Source organism: Tamandua tetradactyla, chromosome 20 (genome assembly GCF_023851605.1).
Source record: "Tamandua tetradactyla isolate mTamTet1 chromosome 20, mTamTet1.pri, whole genome shotgun sequence".
Taxonomy (NCBI): Eukaryota; Metazoa; Chordata; class Mammalia; order Pilosa; family Myrmecophagidae; genus Tamandua; species Tamandua tetradactyla.
Genome location: NC_135346.1, coordinates 49,480,513 through 49,503,256, shown reverse-complemented (window position 1 = coordinate 49,503,256; position 22,744 = coordinate 49,480,513). Strand labels below are relative to the sequence as shown.

At 46.0% G+C, this 22,744-nt stretch overlaps 1 protein-coding gene across 8 annotated transcripts in view; it reads right to left on the bottom strand.

Moving 5' to 3' along the window:
- TENM2 (teneurin transmembrane protein 2) overlaps positions 1-22,744 on the bottom strand; it is a 652,889-nt gene that overhangs the window by 8,020 nt on the left and 622,125 nt on the right. For all 8 annotated transcript variants that reach the window (XM_077137592.1, XM_077137593.1, XM_077137599.1 and 5 more), the window contains 2 exons: positions 11,310-11,606; positions 8,157-9,771 (listed from right to left, as the gene is read on the bottom strand). In XM_077137592.1, the coding sequence (XP_076993707.1) occupies positions 8,157-9,771; positions 11,310-11,606 (1,912 nt within the window). The remainder of the gene's footprint in view (positions 1-8,156; positions 9,772-11,309; positions 11,607-22,744) is intronic.

The window sequence follows — 22,744 nt, the reverse complement described above, 5'->3', positions numbered from 1 at the left end:
ACACCACCAAAGCAACTCTTGTTGGGGTCACGGATGGCCTCCATGTCGCTAAGTCTGGTGTCTATCCTGGCCTCACCTAATCTGACTTATCACAAGTATTTGACAAGTTGACCACTGCAACCTTTCTTTGTTCTTAGCTTTCTGGACAGCACCTTCGCTTGTTTCCCTTTCACTCACTCCAAGTCCTTTGCTGGTTCCTCCTCATCTCCCTGACCTCTTCATTTTGAAGTGCCCTAGAGTCCATGAAATTCTGATCTCTCAGTACACTCACAGATTTGGTGGACTTATCCAGCCTCAGGGCTTTAAATAACATCTACATGCTGATATTGACTCCAAAATTCATATTGCCTGCTTCTCCCTGAACTCCAAACTTGTATATCCACTTACATTGTAAACTGAACGCACCCCAAACTGAACTGGTCCTCTTCCTCAAACCTGACCAACCCATGGTTTTTCTTCTCTCTCTCTCTCTCCCTCCTTCACATTTTACTCAAATGTCACCTGTCCATTAGGGCCAACCCTGGCCACCGCATTTAAAATCCCCGCCCCCCCCAAAAAATCCCCACCCCAAACTCACCCCCAGCAATCCCAAGTCCCCTTACCTTACTCTATTTTTTTTTCCAAAACAGTAATAACATTCTAGCATGCTGTACATTTGTGCGTTTATTGTCTGTCTGTCTTACTAAGCATGTAAGATCCACTTGGGCAGGGATTTTATTTACTGATGGCTCTATGAGCCTGACACAAAATTGGTGCTCTCAATAAGTATCTGCAGAATGAATGAATGAATGAACACTGTCCCTGTATAGCAAAAGCTTCCCTGACTAGTATAAATGTGACAGAGGAGCTGTATCTGACAGCAAACATGCTTTTGAAGGGACTAAAGTATAACTAACTTCTGTTCTGGGACTGTTGAGAGGGATTTAAGGCTGACTTTGCTGCTAAATAAAAGGGCATGTAAGAACCCTCGTATGAGAGGGAATCTGGGATCTGCAGTTCATACAATTTCTTAGGACACAGACAAGTTCTTTGGATGATTTGATATTTACACACACCAGCCACAGTGCACTGAAGGGTAATTTAAGAATATAGGTTGGAGACTGACTTTAAAAAGTGTGTCAGTGTCAGGCAGAGAGAAGCCTGGCTTGGATCTGGCAACTGCTCTAATTTCTGGAGCACCTACTGTGGCCGGGTGGGTGCTGGGTCTACAGTGCGTGGACTTCCCAACTTTGGATATTCATGGTCACCTGGCATGATTTTCACCGTACCCAGGTATCACCTGCACTTTATTTCACTTCCTGATTTTCAATAAATAAAATTACCTTTTTCTGCTTAGGTAAACTCATTTTGAAAAAAGAAACCTTACGTTACTGCCATAAATAGAAAAGCAGAATCGCTTGATAGAAACAGAAAATAATCGAACAATTAAAGCAATGCAAAGAGCATGATTCTGTCACCTGACACCCAGGGAGCTTTAAGCCTGCTTTTTCTCTCTTTTTAATTTTTTTTTGTTTCTATGCAATTTTGAGATATATTATATATTCATATTCCATATAATCACCCAAAGCGCACAGTCAGTGGCTCACAGTATCATCATATAGCTGCGCATTCATCATCACAACTAATTTTTGAACATTTTCATTACTCCAAAAGAAATAAAAATAAGAGTAAAAGTAGAAAAGAAAACCCAAAACATCACATTCCCCACCTCCCCGGATTGCTTTTTTTCTGTTAAAGACGGACATTAACGAGTATTGGAGTGTTAAATACACACCAGCGTCCCGTGGAGGCTTTCTCCTTTCAGAAACAGAACAATTTTCAATTCTTTCAATGAATTGGAACAAGTAAAGGAACACCGAGCAGGGAATCACTTGCCCCTTCTATGTTTCAATGTTATTTAATGCCTCGTCTGCATATCATATAAAGTCACCTTATCTCTCATTAGGTACATGGAGGGAGCTTTCTAGAGGGAATTCCAAGAAAAGCAAGAGAGGTCATGATTTTTTTTCTCCCTGGCTATCTGGAGCTTCTTTGTAGGAGGGCAAGAGGCAATGTTAAGAATCCCCTGCTTTTCTGAATATAGAATTGCCATACGACCCAGCAATACCATTGCTAGGTATCTACTCAAAGGACTTAAGGGCAAAGACACAAACGGACATTTGCACACCAATATTTATAGCAGCGTTATCTACAATTGCAAAGAGATGGAAACAGCCAAACTGTCCATCAACAGACGAGTGGCTAAACAAACTGTGGTATATACAGACGATGGAATATTATGCAGCTTTAAGACAGAATAAACTTATGAAGCATGTAATAACATGGATGGACCTAGAGAACATTATGCTGAGTGAGTCTAGCCAAAAACTAAAGGACAAATACTGTATCGTCCCACTGATGTGAACCGACATTTGATAATAAACTTGGAATATGTCATTGGTAACAGAGTCCAGCAGGAGTTAGAAACAGGGTAAGATAATGGGTAATTGGAGCTGAAGGGATACAGACTGTGCAACAGGACTAGATACAAAAACTCAAAAATGGACAGCACAATAATACCTAATTGTAAAGTAATCATGTTAAAACACTGAATGAAGCTGCATCTGAGCTATAGGTTTTTTTTGTGTCTGTCTGTCTTTTTTTTTCTTTTTCCTTTTTTTTACTATTATTATTTTTATTTTTTTCTCTATATTAACATTCTATATCTTTTTCTGTTGTTTTGCTAGTTCTTTTCCTAAATTGATGCAAATGTACTAAGAAATGATGATCATGCATCTATGTGATGATGTTAAGAATTACTGATTGCGTATGTAGAATGGAATGATTTCTAAATGTTGTGTTAATTTCTTTTATTCTTTAATTAATAAAAAAAAGAATCCCCTGCTTTTAAGTCTCCTTTGGGGAATGTTGAGAGAGGGGGAAAATTCAACTTCCCCAAGTTGAATTCTTGATATTCTCACAAGCAGTGCAGACAACCAAAGCTGTAGGCTGAGCCCCCAATCTTGGGGTTTGTTCATATGAAACTTAACCCCACAAAGGATAGGTCAAGCCTACCTAAAATTAGGCCTAAGAGTCACCCCCAAGAGAACCTCTTTTGTTGCTCAGATGTGACCTCTCTCTCCAGCCAACACAACAAGCAAACTCACTGCCCTCCCTCTGTCTACATGGCACATGACTCCCAGGGGTGTGGACCTTCCTAGCAATGTAGGACAGAAATCCTAGAATGAGCTGGGACTCAGCATCAAGGGATTGAGAAAATCCCTAGAATGAGCTGAGACTCAGCATCAAAGGATTGAGAAAACCTTCTCCACCAAAAGGGGGAAGAGTGAAATGAGACAAAGTGTCAATGGCTGAGAGATTCCAAACAGAGTTGAGAGGTTATCCTGGAGGTTACTCTTATGCACTAAATAGATATCACCTTGTTAGTCAAGATGTAATGGAGAGGCTGGAGGGAACTGCCTAAAAATGTACAGCTGTGTCCAGTAGCCATGTTTCTTGAAGATGATTGTATAATGATATAGCTTTCACAATGTGACTGTGTGACTGTGAAAACCTTGTGTCTGATGCTCCTTTTGTAAGAATTTGAGAATTACACTTTTATCTACCTTGTGAACAGACGAGTAGAACATACGGAATAAAAATAAATAATAGGGGGAACAAATGTTAAAATAGATTTAGTTTGAAATGCTAGTGATCAATGAAAGGCAGGGGTAAGGGGTATGGTATGTTTGAATTTTTTTCTGTTGTCTTTTTATTTCTTTTTCTGAATTGATGCAAATGTTCTAAGAAATGATCATGATGATGAATATGCAACTATGTGATGATATTGTGAATTACTGATTATATATGTAGAATGGAATGATCAAAAGAACGTTTGCGTTTGTTATATTTAAAAAAAATTTGTTTAATTAATAATAAAAAAAAGAAAAAAAACCCTGCTTTTGAGCACATGGGTTTTAATGGCCACTGCTTGAACGGTAGTAACTCATGTCACCTACCTTGTGTGTGTGTGTGTATTTGGGAGTTTCTAGCATGGCTTGGTTTCTGAGTCAGACCTACTCTGCAGTGTTCACTCTAGCCGCGGCTCCTCCCCCACGCCGCAGAAGGCTTTTCTGGAACAGCGCCAACACCCTCCTCCTTTGGAGGTGATTGGTGTTATCCGGTGAAAGGTGCCCTAAACCATCTGCTGAGAGGGAGTCGTGGGGGTGGGAGCTGGCGGCGCGGCTCCTCCTAATGGCTCGTGACTCCCGCCCCCGCCCCCGCTCCCGCTGTCCCCCACCGCGCCGGCCGAAGCTGCCTCCGCAGCACGGCGCCCTCCCAACGCGCCGCTGGCACCGCGTCTTCAGGTGTTAAGTGTAAATATCAGCAGTGGAAGATGTGAGAAGGAGGTTGTGTCTTCCTCCTCACTTAGGGAAATTAAAACTCCACGAAACCCGACTGGAAGTTAAAGCGTGCCCAGGGTTTGTAAGCCCTAAGGCCCCTGGGACAAAAGGATATGGAAGAATGCAAGCCAACAGGGGCTACTTGTAGGTGGGCCACAACCCAGATTTCTCTCTGCAGCTTCAGGTTTGCTACAGCAAAGTCTGAATCATTTTCCAGGTCATTCTGGGGACACCTCCCTCCATTCCTCAGAAAACTGTGCACACGTGGTGGCTTCACTCTTCATCTACAAACACCCTGTCTCGACGTCCACAGCTGCTTATAAATAAGGAACACCGGAACACCATGCTACCATACATTAGCCTTCACTCTATGCTAGGCTCTTCCCGTATCCTGATTCGTTTAATTTTCCCCACTGCTTGAGGCGAGTGCCGTTAGTATCACCATTCTGCAGATGGAGAAACAGAGGCCCAGAAAGGTTAAGATATTTGTCCAAGTTGCACAGCAAGGGACTGATGAGGCCAAAGTTTGTTTCCTGAGATGTGCTCAGGTGCTAACATCAGAGGGAACTGGCCTGAGGACAGGGCAGCATTTGGAACTCTTTGTAGGGGGACCAATGATCCCTCTTTGTCCAGGAACAGAGGCATATCCTGGGACTCTGAAATTGGAAAAGTCCAGGGTAAGCTGTGAAGAGTTCACCCCATGTTGGGTGGGCCCTGCTTTGCAGGTTGTCAGGTGGGACTCTGTCTCCCAGACTTTCCTTTATGCTATTTCCTCTAACATCTTTTCATCACAGACTTATTAATCATCAGTATGTTACCGTAAATAAATAACTGTTAGATAGGGTAGTGCTTTGCAGCTCGTGAGTGGGACAGAACCACTTGGTGCCTCCCGCAGCCCTTCCTGGCAGATGCACATCTGTGCCAGCCCAGGTGTCTTCGGCTCCAAAGCCTTTGCTCCTAACCAGCATGCCATGTTGCCTTCTTTCCTACTGGCATCCTTGGGAGGACTTGAGCCCTCCTCTGGAGTCAGGAAGCTGTTTCCAAACAGCAATGATACTTTTTTTTTTTGCACGGGCAGGCACCGGGAAAACAGCAATGATACTTTTGAGAACTGGAGAAGTCAGAAGCTTCTTTGCGTTCCTCCTGACTACATGTTATTTACCTCTTGTGCTTAAATTGTGAGCAGCAAGTTCAACCACTCTGCTAGTCTGCTAAGTGGCAAATTAAGACTAATTTAGATGGGGATTACAGATTAGCCCAAATTCCAATAGTGGAGAATGATTTGATGTTCTCTGCTTGGATCCAGGCTCCAGGGGTCAGGGCAACCCATGTGTGGGCTTACGCCTGCTTCTGCCTCTGACATCTCTCAGCTTCCCCTACCCCCACCCAGCTTCCACAGCAGTGTGAGACCCTGAGCTGCTCCTCCCACACCACCCTTTACTTTGAATGCTTTCTGATTGTTTCTGCATTCAATTTTTCTTAGTTCAACTTAATTTAATTCCCCTTTATTGTGTCTCCATGAAGCACCAGAATGAGGAAAGTCATCTTGCTACTTGGAAAACTACAATTTTTTTTTTTTAAATTTTCAGGAAAACCAGGAAAGTAGCCAAGGTGGGGGGAAAGGGGTCAGTGAGGTGACTGTGCCCTGTGAATGATTTTACTTGGGCCTAGACAGCAGCAGGGGTCTGTTTCGCCCATTCTGGGGGCTTTCTTTTGATTTGCCTCTAGCTGATTCCTCCCTGCATGTCCAGAGTCAAGCGGGATGCTGGGAGGCCCATTCTATGGTGCGGAAGATTCTATTCCTATGGCCAAGCTAGGCGTGGTCTGCATACCCCACCCCCATGTCACACTGTTTCCTCTGTCTGCTACATTCCTTCCCCAAGTCTTTACATGCCTCTCTCCTCACTCCCCCACTTCCTGAAGTCCCTGCTCAAATACCACCTCCTCAGAAAAGGCTTCCCTGACCACCCTAAATCAAAGAGCCACTACCCACCACTCTGTCTAATCCCATATTTTATTTCTCTTAGCATCACTGCCATTACTTGAAACTAATTATGTGTGTACGTATGTGTGTGTGTGTGTGTGTGTGTGTATCTATTATTTTCCCCTCCTAAGAAGTACTTTAATTTGAAACTGCAGTCAAGTGAACTGGGGGACAAAAGTCGTGGTAAGCCATGGGGTGGCAGGGCCTCCTGACGGGATACAGGGTGGGAAAAACAACAGGAGGGATCTAGCTTGGACCCTAGACAACCCACGGGGATGCTGGGTTCTAATTCAAAGGGTCTAGAACTTATCACTGGGGCACTGCTTGGTCACAGTTTAGGTTTAAGGTTGTCTGTTTCTGCAGCATGGGACCCAGAGGGCAGCACAGTCATCCAGGCAGTTGCTACTTCCTTTCCTGTCTTGGGGAATGGGCAAGTGGCCCCTGGTCACCTGAGGGTAGGGACTCTCTGGGCTTGATGCCTCTCAGGCTCACAGCCAAGAGCTGTGGGTTTTCTGGAGCTTGGGGTGGTCCTGGTCTTGGGGTCCCCAATGTCGCATACTTTATGATGCATGGCCAGGAGAGATAGATTTGGTCTGCTTTCTGGAAGTTGGCCCATTGGGATTAGGTCTCTATAGGGGGAGAGAGTTTACATACATAACCTTTGGACTTCCTTGCTTATCTCCCTGAGGAAAGGGACTTTGTCTTGCTCTCCACAGCATCTCTAGTACTTGGTACGTGTTAGATGTGCCGTGAAAAAATTATCACATGGATGGATGGATAGGGATGCTTGTTTTGGCAATTTCTCACCTGAACTCTTTGGCCCCTCCCTCCATGCCCTTTTCAAGGCTTCCTATGAACTTCTGACTTTTGTTCATGGTCTTCCTTCAGCCTTGAGCTCACTTCTGCCAACCAAGGTCCCATTCATCCTATGAGGCCCAGTTTGGCATGGACCTCTCTGTACTATGTCACATCTTCCCAATGAATTCATCTCCACACACACACTCACTCACATACATACCTTGAGGACAGAGTGTTTGTTTAATTCACCAAGGAATCTAGGAAAGTGCCACTCTATAAATGCTTATTGAATAAATAAATGAACAGACACCTACATGGTAACACAGACTTAATTCTGCTTTGCATTATCATTGATCATGTATATATCTATCTCCCCAGCCTGGCTGAGTCTCTGAAGGGACTAGGTCTCAGTCATCTCAGTATCCTGTGCTAACTCATAGCTTCATAGTATGATGTTCCAGTGTTAACAACAGAAGTGGATACCATTTTAAGAACATCCGCTCTAACAACTGAGACAAGACTTGACCTTTGTATGCTCATTTACTTCTCACAATCACTCTACGGGATGTGTTTATCAGTTTCATTTCACAGAGAAGGAAATTAAAGTTCAGAGAGATTGGACAACCAGCCCAAGATCCTCACCTTGTAAAATAGAAGAGAGGATTCAAACCAGGTATTTTTGACCCCAGAATCCAACACTTTCCTCTTCTCCTAAGGCTGCTTTCTTATGCAGGGTGGGAAGGACTCTCATTAAAAGTTAGTTCAACTGAATGGATTTGGATATAGTCAGGACATCTTAGAACACATCTACTGCACTGTACTGCTGTATTCTCCTGTCCCAGGTACGTTCCAGGGGTCACCTGCACGGCCCAGTGTTTGCACCTCTCAAGGATTCTCCTGCCATCAGATTTAATTTCCAAGTCCCCCACAGAGCCTACCTGGCAACCACCCCACAGGGAGCCCCCGCCCAACGGAGGCAGCCGAGTCCTCACCTGTCACGTAGTTCTTCAGATCCAGCTCATTGCTGAGTGGGTTGTTGCTCTTGAACATGTACAGGTTGAAGGGAGCTGGCTCCTTGCCCACATTTTTCCACATGGTATAGTCTGGAGAGGTCCACCGTCCCGCCAGTACGTCGTAGTCACGCTGGGTGAAGTGGACCAGCTTGGTCAGAGGATCATAGAGCCCCCCATGGAAGCCAATGACCATCTGGAAGTCAGGGTTGGAGTCATAATAAATCTCCCCATAGGCCGTGTACTGCAACTGCTTGATCATGAGGCCATTGATGCTGAACACCGCCAGGGGGGTTCCTGTGTTATCCGAGGCTACGTAATACTCTTCTCCACTGCTGCTCTCCATGGCGAAGAGGTGACCCTGCAGGTCATAGTAGAGCGAGGTAATCTCCGAGTTAGAGTGGTTGTAGACATGTGTGATGCGAGTCGGGTTGTGGAGGTCAGAGTAGAAGTACTGCAGATGGTGGCCCAGGTTGGTCTTGTAGGAAGCCCGCCGCCCTACGCCATCGTAGCGGTATTGGACGCTCCACCCACTCGCCTTGTTGTAGGCTCTTGTCAGGAGGCCCTTGGAGTTGTACTCAAAGATGTCAGACCCTCGCTGGCACAGGTAGCCGTCATCATCGATTTTGTACTGCACATCGCCAAGGCGCGTTATCCGGTCCCGCAGGTCATAGCGCAAGGGCATAAGGCGCACGCTGTTGCCCGGATTCAGCAGGTGGAGGTTCCCATTGAGGTCATAGCTGTAGCGCCAGGTGGGGCGGTCATTGACGGCCACGCTCTGGAGCTGCCCGTCGCCATCGTAGTCATAGGTGTACTTAGTGGTGTTCGCGTAGGGCCCCAGTTTTAGTTCCCTCTTGATCACCCTTCCCATGCTGTCGTACTGCACCGTCATCCAGTACATGAGGGACCGGAACATCTCGTACTGGACCTCCTTGATCCGCCCGTGGGTGTCGAAGTGTTTGCTCAGGGTCATCACGGCGGTGGTTATGATCTGGTTTATGTCATAATAGATGACCCCGAATTTGCCAAAGTGCTCCACCTTGCCGGAAATCTCGTCGTAGCGGTAGAGGTCCACGGGAAGGGGAGTCTCACTTATGACGGGCTTGATGCTTGCGATCCGGAAGCTGTTGTCGTGATAGGTGTAATCAAACCTGGCGTTGACCATGCCTTCCTCGGAGAACCTGTAGATCTGCTTGTCCACGAGCGGGCCGATCTTCCTGTAGCGGATGGTGCAGGAGAAGCCCCCGCTTTGGAGGCTGACCATCTTCAAAACGCCTGTGGTCTCGTCGTACCCGAAAGTGACAGCAGTACTGTCATAGACGATCTCCGATAGCTTGGACAGCTTCCCGTACTTGTAGAAGACCTGGCGCCCAGTGCCCAGAAAGGACGTCTTCAGGATGCGGCCATCGTCACTGTAGTCGAAGATGACGGAAGCGTTGCTTTCGGGAGGGTTGTAAATGTTGCGGATGTAGCCGACGGAAGTGTGCGTGGACATGCTGTGCCGGGCGACGCTGGGCATGGTGATGGCATGGAGGCGGTTGGAGGAATCATACTCAAATATGTACTGACGCTGACTCTGAAGCAGGAGCACCATGGACTGGGGGAAGGAAAGGGGAAGGCAATGCATGAGTTGGAGCTTCAGGACCAGGCACTCAAGGGGACAGAAAGTTGTTGCAGTTCCCCCAATGTCAATTCAAAAGCCGTGAAGGCTGGGGAAAGCTGACACTCATTTCATCCGGTAGGCCGGCTCTGATGGACTCGGAGCTGCCCAGAGCCTTGCATCCCAGATGTTCACGTGCATGAGAGACACCTGTGGATCTCGTTAGACTGTGGATTCTGACTTGGTAGGTCTGGGGTGGTGTCTGAGAACCTGCATTTCTAACAAGCTCCTGGGTGACGCTGCTCTAGCTTGGACCACACTTTGAGCAGCAAGGGCCTAAGGGACTGAGGTGAGAGCCGTTGATTTTGCCATCAGGCTCTATAACAAGGAATCTGTGATTGTTTAGAAATGACTACCACTGGCCAAACAGGAGAGAGGTGAGATGCACATACTATAGTTTTGCCACCCCTGGGTAAATCTAAAGATGAAGCCCAGGGCAGTACGACCGTGGCTCAGTGGCAGAATTCTCATCTGCTATGCCAGATACCCGGGTTCAATTCCAGTGCCTGCCCATGCAGAAAAAAAAAAAAAAAAAAAAAAAATGATGAAGCATTTACCCTCCAATTTAGGAGCTACTGTAAAGAGCAAATAACCCAGAACCAGCGATTCTTTAGGGGAAAAAGGTGGCCTTGAATTTGAGGGATTGGGAGATTGCTGCCTCCCCCAGTGAGCCTTCCAGGATTGAATGGCGTGAAGAAGGCAGTGTTCAGGGTGGACTGAGGGGACAGAAGGTCTTCTCTTGTGGAGGAGATGACAGCTCTGCCAGGCACCACTGTAATGAGGCCTGAGAGGAAGCAATGGGATGTACGGGGGCAGGTGTGGCAGGGGGAGGCTAGGTGAGAGACCCAGGCTGAGCAAGCCCTCATCTAATGACAGATGGTGAAGGCAGCCTGCAAAAGTCTTCACGCCGCCCTGTAGGGGCCTCTTTTCACTGCTGTCCAACCTGACCTTTACCTGCATGGAGACCCGAATTTGGCATTTTCAGACACTGGGAATCATACAAGAAGTCTCCTTTGGCTCTTTCAGCCAGTAGGCTGAGTAAGTGGGTGTCTCTCTGCATGCTTGAGTTTTAGGCAAAATTCCCTACCCTGATGGCTTAATTTAGGGCAAGGCAGAAATGAATCGCTGCATTTCCAATTCATAAGTAATGATTAGCTCCACTGCCAGCGGGATGATTCTGTCCGCGTCTATATCACTTTTTTTTTTTAAATAAAATCAGACAATCCGTCCTTTTTGCCATTACTGAGTGTCTAGCACTTTTATTGTTGTTTCTTTTAATGCTAATAGTGCCGGGCTATGAATAACATTTTCCTTCAACTTTCCTCCCTCGCAGTGACAGTAAGAGAGCCAGGGGAGTCCTTGTAGAGTCAGAGTAAGGATGCTAAACTTCTCGTGGCAGAGAGTACCAGGTCAGCTAAGAAGCAGCAGCTGATTAACAGAGAGCCCCGGCGACACGGGGACGCGCGTCCACGCACCTTGTCCAGGTAGGAGTAGCTCCACACCTTCCCGTCGGCGAACATGCGGGACACGACGCGACCCTGCTTGTCAATGTCCGTCCTCTCGCTCATGGCCCCACGCTGCAGGCCAGCCAAGCGCCCGTTGAAGAAGTAGGAGACATTGACGGCGGCCAGCCCGCTGCTGGGGAGCCAGAGGAAGGGCCGGCCCACCTGGTCGTAAATGATCCTCAGGGTGAACTTCCGGTGGTCATCGTAGATCTTTTCGGTCCGAATGTTCCGGTCATAGTCGATGGACAGGAGGTTTCTTCCATGGACCTAGGAAAACATAATTGCACCTGGTTTGAAAGCTGCCACCCAGGCAGGCCAGCTTGGCTTTCTGCAGAGGGTATGGCCACCACGGCCACGGAATTCAGTATGTGTTGGAAGTTATTTAGAGTGGTGATTTGCTTTCCGAGCCTCTTTGCATCCTGGCACTCATAGAAGATGGAAATATTTGTAATGGGACGGGAGAATACAGAAATGAGGTTACTTATGTTGGAGATGATCCATCAGAGCATGGCTGTTGTGAGCAGTTACGCAGGCTGTGCGCTGCACAATTACAAGGGGTGCCAGCGTGTTGTACGAAGTGTGAATGGTGCCCCTGAAGTTGTGTGGTGCACAAATTACACAGCCATACACGATAGCCCTGGGCTGGGAATTTCTAGCTGTCCTGCCTGGATACACAGGGGGCAAGAGAATTCACATACGTGCACACTTAGAGTTTTCTTGGCACACCATTAGCTGAGGAGAGAATGATATTTAAAAACAAGTGCCAAGATTTCTTCTGGATCCTCAACTAAATGTCCCTAGTTGAGGTGGCAAGGAGGACTTAGAAATCCATATTTTACAAAGGTCTGGGAATACAAAGCCTCCTTCTTATGTGAACTCCTTTGCTCTCAATATTTAGAGAAAAATCTTGCCACTGTCAAAGGATGGATGACATCAGTGGGGAGGCCTCAGTGGGGCTGGGGGAATTCCAACAAAGGGAAGAACTGATTTTCTTAGATTTGAAAGGAATAGTGGAACACATCCAGACATACTTTAATATTTATTTAGATATAGATCTGATCAGAGAAGAAAGTCTGTCCCAGAAGGCAGAGCTGGGAGGCCAGACTCTGCTTAGGGGCAAACGAGAGGGACTCTGGAGAATCAGCTAGTCCTGAATGGATGGCTGGAGGAAAATGAAACAAGGCAGACTCAGCCCAGACTCTTTTCAACATAACTGACTGCAAATGCAGACGTCCCTGGGGTGGCTACGGAAGGTGAGGGAAGATCTGGGAAGATGTAAACAGGCAGAAGGAAGATGCTTGAGAGAAGTCTGTTACCTTCTCACCTTACCCTTATTCAACAGCACTTGATCATAAAAACACCGATGATGATGATATGATGGCGGTAACTTTAACATATGTTGAGGGCTTATATATACAGGCCTCGAGTTAGGCGCTTTGCATCCATTGTTGTAGTTGACGATCACAAAGACTACTTCACAAATGAGGAAACTGAGCCAAAACAGAGGTTACCTAACTTGCACAAGGTGACACAGCTACAATGTAGTCTCGTAGGGTTGGTCTGGAACTTGTCTTCAGACGTCAACCAGTTAACCATTTAGCATTTAATCACTTAGATATTTCATCAGATTTACTGCTTTCTGCATTATTAGCCAGGGAATGCTCTGAAATATGTCAAGTGTTGAAGAGACTGTGAGGCACTGCCACAGCCCTGAGGCCTCAACATTACAGCTTTTGGAAAAGACAAAGAACCATTCTCATGCCTTTGACAACTGTATTGTGGGGAGCAGCATCTTGCTCTGGTAAAGATCTATAATTTGTAGCTTTCCTTTCAGATGGGGGAGGCCAACAAGATATAAGTGGTAGTTGTTGTTGGCTGGGACTTCTGGGAAATATTCTCCTTTTCCTAAATGAAATGTGAATCTGATGGCTGGAGCACCAGCATTTCCCTTGTGAATATGAAGTGGTTTTCAGGATGGAAATCTCTAGGATGCTAACTCGACAGAGAAGAGTCGAGATCTCTGTTGATCTGGGTACCTTCAACAGTCAGGCATACCAACACGAACTGACTATCTCTGGGCTTCTTTTAGGTCATAACAAATAATAAACCTATATATTGTTTAAGCCCCTATTATCCCCAATCTGTTATTTGGCAGGTGAAACTAAACAGTCATAAGCCCCTGGTAGTCTGACAGGTACTGTGCTAGTCCTTTACATACTTAATTCCATTTTAATTCCCATCACATTAATATTTAGTTCAAAACTACTTTACATATGGACAATAGAGCTCATCAGAGCCATGTAACTAGACAAGTGGCACAGGTGGGATTTGAACCCAGCAAAGCCAGATTCCTCAAACCATTGCTGTTTGCATGGGCTCATCCCAAAGAGAAAGAGACAGAACATTTGAGATGATTAGAAAAGAAAATGCATCAAAACACAGAGGTAGGAATAAAGGTTGTGGGTTCTTGGGGTAAGAAAAGTTGACTTCAAGTAGAAGTTTCATATTGAGAAATGTACAGCAATTGAAAACAGTCAAAAAGGCAAAGAATGAATGGTAGTTTTTAAAATAGGTCCAGAAGCTAATGGGGTTAGAATTGCTGGGGCTCTTGTTCCCAAATCACAGTCACCATTTCTAGAGCTGGGGCCAGGTCACTTCCTTTCAAAACACAGATTTGGCTATATTGGGGTGCTTCATTTGGGACAACTGCAGAAGACCACCGAGATTCCTAAACCTGTGTGTTTAAGTAAGAATTTCAGTTTCTGACCTCTCAAAGATTCTATTAGGGCAGATTGCATGTGGCACAAATTGGGAAGGAATCTGGGTTTTCCGAGGCAACTGCTTCTAACTCCACACCATGCCTACTTATTTCCCATCTTCTCAGCTATCCTTCTCCTGTCCTCCTGCTTCCTCTGACTTATTTTTTTCCCACTTCTTCTTCTCTTTGCTAATAACATACGGCCCCCAGGAAGGCACATTTATTATTTATTGACCATTAAATCTCTGGGAATGTCAGGCTTAGTGCCTGCTCTGGTATACAAGGATAAACAGAAACAGCAAAGTGTCCTGAGTGCTCAGTGCTGTTCTCAGCACTGCATTTGTTTTATCTCATTTAATCCTCACAGCCACACTCGTAGTAAGCAGTAATATCATCCCCGGTTTACACACAAGGCACAGACAGGCTTAAGTGACCTGCTGGAGTTTAGACAAATAACAAGTACTGGAGCCGGGATCCCAGCCCACAGCCCAGAACTTCACCCCCAAGCTGCACTGCCTCTTGGACCAGGGGCCATCTCCAGCAAGCGTGCATCTGTGGTCCCCTGGGATGCTCTCTCAAAACACTGCTGCCCACCCTGTAGGGACTAGGAGCTGGGCACTGGTGCCCTTGGTTAAAATATACTCAGTGAGTTACCTGGGGGTAACTGGGAGAGCAACAGATAAGTCATGCATATGATTGTATATATCATGGGGTCTGAATGAGACTAAGCACAAGAACGCTGTCAACACTGACAATCTAAGGTTCTAACATGGCAAAAGGAGACCAGAATGTGGCCAGGACATCAGCTAGCTCCAAATATCCAATAGGTTCCATTCCAAGGAGCAATGAGTTATTGTTGGAGGCCCCCGAGAACCAGAATTCATAGGTCAGAGGGGGACAGATTTTCCTGATGTCGACTTAAAACCCCCAATGCATTGAGTAAGTATTTACTGAGCACCTACTGTGCCCTTGTTATTGTGATCTACTCTTAAGATAGTAGCAAGACAGATACGGCAGAGGAGGAAAAGACAGCACTCACAATTAAAAGCGTTAGTGCAGCATCGAGAGTACACATGGGAGGCTGCGGGAAGGGAGGGGAGACACTTAGAGCTGGGGTGGACAAGGAAGGTTTCCCAGAGGGCTGCTGGGGATGGGTGGAGGTGGGCTGAAGTATCAGTGGGACTTAGGTGAGGATGAGAGAGTAGTCAGGGAGTGAGGTCAGCAAGCAAAAGGTCTGGTGGTGGCTGAGGTCCCTGCATGGGCAAAGGAACACGCACACGCGCACGCACACGCGCACCCAGCATATAATGCTCATGGGAGAGACAACACTAAATCATACATTTAATCACGACTATTCATCAGAACAATTAGATTAGCATGGGAAGGAGCTAAGAAGGCAGAAAGAACTGAAAGCCGCAAGCACAGAAGAGGGGTCCCAACCTCTGACCGACCACCCTCGGGGTTTGCTGCCACGGCTCAGAGCTGAGGGGGCCTTGGACTCTTGGCCTGAGGCCACCGCCAGAAAGAAGTCATTGGGACTGACCGTTAGCCTCAGATAATTTAGGGTGGATTTTTCTTTCCAAATTCACCATGTCCCCAGGAATGGGACTTTGTTACAGCCCTGGTTCTAGTGAACTTTTGAATTGTGAAATTTCTGTAAAAATGTCCAATCCTTCTAATAATTAAATATGATAAATACACTGGAAGCTAAGCGGAAGAGTTCAGGCCAGTTGTGTAATCTAATCAAATATCTTTAATTATGAGGGTGCTGGTAATAAAGAGTAGGTGCCTCAGCTGGGGGCGTGGGCTGGTGGAGGGTTCACTGGGCAGGCCTGGCCTTCTCTGGGCACCTGCCTTCCCATTTGAGAGTGTGCAGGAGCTTTAATTTAGCCGCACTGTTCTCTTATTCGGAATTAAATTACCCATCTAACAATATTTAAATTAACCTTGAGGCTTCCTGGAGAACATAAACGTTATTTTGAATTATTTTCACTGCCAGGATCAGCACAATTCCCTTCCCAGCCGGCTCGGTAGGAATTCAGCGATAGAGAAACCAATTTTTAAATTAATACAATTTTGTGTTTGTAAGGAAGCCATTATTTTTAATTATCGGGCATTTTCCTCAGCCTGGCTTCCCCAGTTAATAAAACTCAGCTATTTAGCATGGTTTTTATTTTTGCAGAGGGCAGACTTTGGGAAGTAGTTTTCCCTGTGGAATTTCCCCCCAGAATGTTTTGATCTCACCAAACGCTCGCCTGCCACAAGGAGACTCATAAAAAACCCCGAGAAAAGGAAACGCTGTCGTCAAAATAGCCCTGCTGGGCCTATAACCAGTGATTCTACCTTAGCTCTGGGGGCAATGATGGGAGCTGGTGATTTGAGGAACATGAAGGAGGAAATTAACGTTGAGCTGGGTCTCCTCTAGGAAATGGAATTGTAGCACAGCAGGAGAGAATTCAGTCAGACTTATGGAAGAACTTACTTGAAATATGGGAAACCGACAAAAGATGAATGAGAGAGGGCAGGCAATTCTCCATGTCTGGTGATGTTTAAAAGCAGACTCTCCTGCCTTGCATGGTTTATTCACTTACCCAGAGAAAAAGTCTGGCCCAGATGACATCTTCATTTCCTTTCCGTGTCAGTCCTTTAGGATTTAAACAGCAACGCTTACCAGCTCCCATATGATAAGAGAACACTATCGGGATCGGCACTTGTGCAGACAAAACAACTTGCTATAAATTTAATATTAGCTTAAATAATACATAATTAGAAGGGCAAGCCTCTGCAAACACATTAAATAATGTATTCCCCAAGCGAACATTACTTTTGGATGACTTGCTGTTTCAGATGATGGTGAAGTGGAAAGGTAGAAAGACCCGAATTTGAGTTGTGGTTTTGATGTTGATCAGTTTTGTCATTCCAAAGCAGTCCCTTCACCTTTCAGCCTCAGCTTTCTGTTCTGTAACGGTCTGTGTGTTCTTGGGGGGTAGGGACTTCAGCTTATCTTTCTTAGCGTCCCTATTGTTTTGGAAGGTGCTTGGTGCTCAGTGAACGTTTGTGAATAAGGGGGCTAGATTAGACCTAGTGAAAAAACCCGACCAACTGTGATGACCTGAGGTTCTAACAGCAAAAGGAGAAGAGACTGCGGCCAGGACATCGGTTATCTCCAAATATCTGACAGGCTTCATTCCAAAGAGCACTGAGGGTCACGGAGGGGGCCCCCGAGAACTAGAATTAATAGACAGAGGCCAGAGGGGGGCAGATTTTCATGGTAGTGACTTAAAACCCCATTTGTTCATTTATAAATGTTATAGATTAAGTATTTACTGAGTAACTACTGTGTGCTTGTTAGTGGGATCTACACTTAAAATAGAGCAAGACAGATAGGGCCTCTGCACTCATGGAACTTACAGGTCAGAGGAGGATAAAGACAAGAACAGTCACAATTAAAAGCGTTAGTGCAGCAATGAGAGTAAACATGGGCAGCTCTGGGAAGAGAGGGGAGACACTGAGGCAGAGCTGGGGTGGACAAGGAAGGTTTCCCAGAGGAAGTGCTGCTGGGGGTGGGGGTTTGGCTGAAGCATGACTGAGCCTTAGATGAGGATGAGACAGAAGTCAGGGAGAATATTCCAGGTAGGGATGTAGCAAGCAAAAGCCTTGGTGGTGAGCAAGGGGCCCCGTGGGTGGAGAAATTCCCATTTCAGATGCTGTGAGGCAGGTTCTAGAGAAGGTCAGGGGTGGATTGGTAGAAATGAGCCACAGAAGAGAGGTGTCTGGTGTGGAGGCTTGGTGCAAACGACCGGAAATGGGCTTGGACTCAGCATCCTTCGCCTTGACCTTGCAGAAGTCAGGTATGTCTCCTAGCCTCCAGGTGAGTGCTCCTTTTACCAGTAGGAAAGCCTGGGGAGAGCTATACTTCTAAGATCAGAGCATGAAATCATATAAATCTCAACCTTAAAATCCTTCCCTGCTGTCCACTGAATTTAGAATAAAATTCACACTCCTTCCCAGAGTTGATAAGGCTCTGTCTCCTTGACCTCACCCCAGATAATCTGCTTTAGCTATGCAGGCTTTCCTTGTGCTTGGGATACAGATCTTGGTCTCTATTGCCTCAGGATCTTCGCACAAACTTAACTTCCCCCTCAAGCCTGGAAAGTTCCTGTTTTTCAGGTCTCAGCTCAAATGCCATTTTCTCAGAGGGCCCTTAACCTAAATCAGATATTTCCCATTTTCTCCATGATCTTTTCCTTCGTAGCACCCATCATAATTTCTTTATATTATTTATACATTTATTTGATTGTTATCTGTTTCCCCCTGCTATGGCATCAGCCCTGTGAGGGTCTTTCCACCTTTCCACTGCACCATTTGAAACAGCAAGTCATGCGAAAGCAGTGTCTGTGTGGGGAATACGTTTGATGTTGTATTGCAAAGGCTTGCCTTTCTGATCATGTATTATTTAAGCCAATGTTAAATTTATTACCCATCTTTCTGTCTACCAGGCACTGGCTACAGTGTAACGCTAAGTCCTGTTGTCTGTCTGTTACCAATACACACGCAGTGCTGACCGCAGTGCCCAGAACACATGAGGTATCTGGAAAAGAAAATATCACTTGGGTGGGGGATGGAAGTGTGGTGGCAGGAGGGGCTGAACAAATGCAGGGTGTCCCGGTGACGGTGTGTTGACAGACCTGCCAAGCCTGCGCCACGGATGACTGAGCTCACGTGCAAGTGTGCGTGTGAATGCACACTTGCCCACCCCCCCATGAGCTGCTGCCTCACTGTGATTTGCCACGTAAGTGAAAGTAACACACGCCAGCGTGTAATTGCAATGTCATATTCATTATATGGAAACCAAAACAAAATTACTAACTCCCACTTCTTCTTGGAATATTAATAACACTAATACCAATATCATGATGGAAGATTATCTTGGAAACAATTTTTCTTTTGTTCTGCTCCCTACACATGTAGCTGTTTCTCGCTTTTGCAGTCTCTAGGTAAATCATAATCGGGAAGAAATATCCTAGAGGGTGGTTGTGTGCCTTTCTTTTCAGAGAGAATCATGCACGAAATCCATGGTAGGAGACAGCATGAATTTTAAATCTTAATAGAAGGGGTGGCTTTGGTTCCCTTTTCCGAAAGCCAACACCTAAGGTTTGCTGAGGGGTGGTAATGCGTGAAGAGATTATCAGGGCCAGAACCTTGCTTTACAGTTAGGCTTTGGAGGTATGGAGATGGTAGAAGCCACTCCTGACCTCTTTTTTTTTTTTTTTTTTAAACCCGCCATCTTTTCCTTCTTTATTTGGTACAATGCTCCCTTCCTCTAAGGTATCCTCTATGTAGGTGCCATCGCAAGAGTCCCCGGTAGACTTGAGTCCCAGGAATCCAGAAGGAGTCCCTTCCTCTCTGATGAGCAACTGGCCCAAAGAGGAGAACCCTGCTGATGCCAGGCCAACCACAGCTCTTCTATAGGATTTTCAAACACACACATAAATGCTGGTGAAGACCCCTTCATCTTTCCTCTGGGTCCACTAAGCTAAGATGATGTCAGCCTGAGGTCAACTTTGGCCAAGTCTGCCCCGACTGCCAAATACAAGAAGGACAACAGTCCACTGTAGGAAAACAATTAGCTAATTGCCAAGAGAACCAGTGCAGGGAGATGGTAGGGGGTGGCAAGAAAGGCAGAAAAGGAGAGGCATCAACCTGATGACATCATTTGGGATCCTGGAGTCTCTAAGGGCAACTCCTCTCTTGTGCTGTTCCCTTAGACGAGACAGCGTGTGCATGTTTTGTTGAGCTAGTTTGAATGTGATTTCTGTTTTTTGCATGGAAAGGTTCCTGACAAATATAGGGGCGACAAGTTCGTGAACCCATACCCGCCTTGCAGAGGGGATGCTCACCTATTAAGCACATTCCAAGGAGGAGTCTAAGGAATCTTCTTCCTTGCTGCCTGTTGTCTGTGCGCCTACCACATGGCACCTGTCACCCGGAAGCCAGGCAGATGGGCCCTGCACTCATGGAAATGGCTTCATGTGTTTTGAAAGGCCAGAGACAAAAGAGAAAGTATGGAGGGTGGTGAGGGGAGGTGGGGTGGGGTAGGGAGCCAAAAGAGATTCCTTGAGAAATCTTTGGGAGGCATAATGAAAACCTTTCCCACACTGAGTTTGGGCAGGGATGAAGGGACAAGCACTCCAATTTTGTCAAAGCATCAAGAAGTTTTTGGTAGAAGGATGTGCCATGCTCCATCCACCTGCCTCCTTGCATTTCACTAGGCTACAAGGGAGAGCTGCTGCTGCTCTCAACTGAAGGGCTGCCTCTGATTGGAGGACTGTGGGAAGAAAGGGGTGCAGAGTCGGGTTCAAATTGCATTGGGTTCTGTTTTAAATATGATGCCTTCACTGGGATTTCTGGCCTTCTCTCAGCCCCAGGGGATGCTTGGTAGCCTTGGGCTCTTAGTATCATTCAACTGGCCAGACCACCAGCAGCTTGCCAGTCCCTGGGAAGGGCAGGCCATTTGCTTCAGCACATGATATTCTCCACTGCAGCACTGCAGAGTCTAAAAATTCCCTGCTAACCATGAGGAAGCAATGATTACATAGCACTGGTTACACTGTTGCATTTTAAAGTACATTCATTTTCTTGCCATTACTAGGTGCAGGGCTGGGGCTGCGAGAATCTCACTTCTCTGGGTTGGGTTTCAACTCTCAGCCTCTCTCCCTCATCACCCGCTAAGTCTGGATGGCCACGCAGTCGCCCCTCACGGAGAGGACCCTTCAAAAGGTGAGGATGACACAGCCACCCTACCAGGTGCCAAATCCTGTCAATTGCAGGTGCTTAGTCTCTCTCACGTCTCTCCTTCCCTTTGATTTCTCTCTTCACTGCCAGTGATTTATTTTCTAGTTTGCATTATTGCAACAGTCACCTTGCTCTCCCTCTCCTCCTATCTTGTCCCTTTCTAATCTGTCTCCCTCCACACTGCAGCCTGAGAGAATCTTTCTAATATTATACATCCCAACACATCACTCTGTTAATTAGACCCTTGAACAGCTCCCCACTGCCCTCAGGATAAATGCCAGCCTAGCCTACTATTCCCTGCCATGAGCCGCTCCTGGCCAACACCTGCCCAGCCTTCTCTTTCTCTGCACCACACCATGACACACCCCTCTTCTCTCCAGCCGAAGTGAGTTCCTTGAAACTTTCTGAAAACACACCATTCTCTTTTTAGCCTCTTTGTCTTTTCATAGGTGACACTCTCTGTCAGTGACCCTTTGTCCATCTCTTTGCCTAGCTAATTCCTCCTGTCGTTTAGAACTAACACCAGTTTCTCTGTGAACCTGGCCAGGGTGGCAGAGACCCTGTTATGTATTCACCAACTCCCCTTTCATTTTCTTCTTAGGCACTCAGGAAGACCTCACTTCCCAGGCTTCCTTGCAGTTAAGCTGAGGTCACCCAGCTGGGCTCAGGCCAGCAGGGGTGGAAGGGCTACACACAATTTCAGTCATCCATCTTATCTTCCTCTTCCAAAGCTCCCCTGCAGGCCATGTACTTCAGTTGGCAGGGTCTCAAGACAGAGTGACAGGAGTGAGGCATCACGAAGAAGAGCTGCCTGACTCAGTTGGTCTAGGATGCATTAAGCCATTGAGAATTGAGGGCTTATTTGTTATCCAGCCATAGCCTATCTTTTCCTGACTCATACAATTAGATATTCTTTTCCTTGTGGTACTGACCCCTATAATAGCTTATGCCATACTATTTACAGTTTTGCTCTACTAGACTGTATAACTCTTTAATCTACTCATTACATGTGGTTGGAATTTAATTGGCACTTAGTCAATGTCTTTGAATGAATGAAAATTTTTGGTGCCCCATTTGAGCAGTATGATGGAGCAGTACTGAAAAGAAGTGGCAGGATGGGGAGAGAAGAGCCTGCATTGTATTGACCGGTCAGCCTGCTAGCCTTGGGGAGGAGGGTCCTTTGGTTTAGGGGCTGCGGCCTTCCCTGCCATAGGCTCAGGAAACATTGAGGAAAGCTGGAGGAAAAGACCACTCCCCAGTTCTCTGAATCCACATCACTTTCTTCCAACTGCGCCCCTGCATTTCCCAGGACTTGCTTTTATTTCATTCACTAAACAGTTTATGAACTGAATTAAAATAAATGAGATGCAAATAAATTCCAGGCTTTCTCCATCATTTTCAAATTACATTTTCAGTCCACTCAACCTGTTATAATCTCATAGTGATTTTCATTTAAGAGAGCTAAATGGATATGTGATTATTGTTACAGGAACTAACACCAGACAATTAAATGTTGAGGTGTTGGTAGATAAAGCTGTGTTTTGATTTGCATAAACATGATGCCAGCAAATCTAACCCTGGCAGAAATTCAGTTTTAAGACGTGCGTACCTAACTTCTGCTAATTATCACAAGTACCATTATTAAGATTTTTAATATTCAGAGTTGGGATTATAGCCATTTTATTTTTAGGGCTACAATTATCTTTATTTTGGAAACTCAGTCAAAATGCATAAGTGATATATCAGAGAAAAGAAACGGTTACTTCTTATAATCAACTTCCACAGTGCAGCGTATCAAAAATCAATTATGCAGCCCTGAAATCCAGTCATTAAGGATTTAGCTACTAATCTC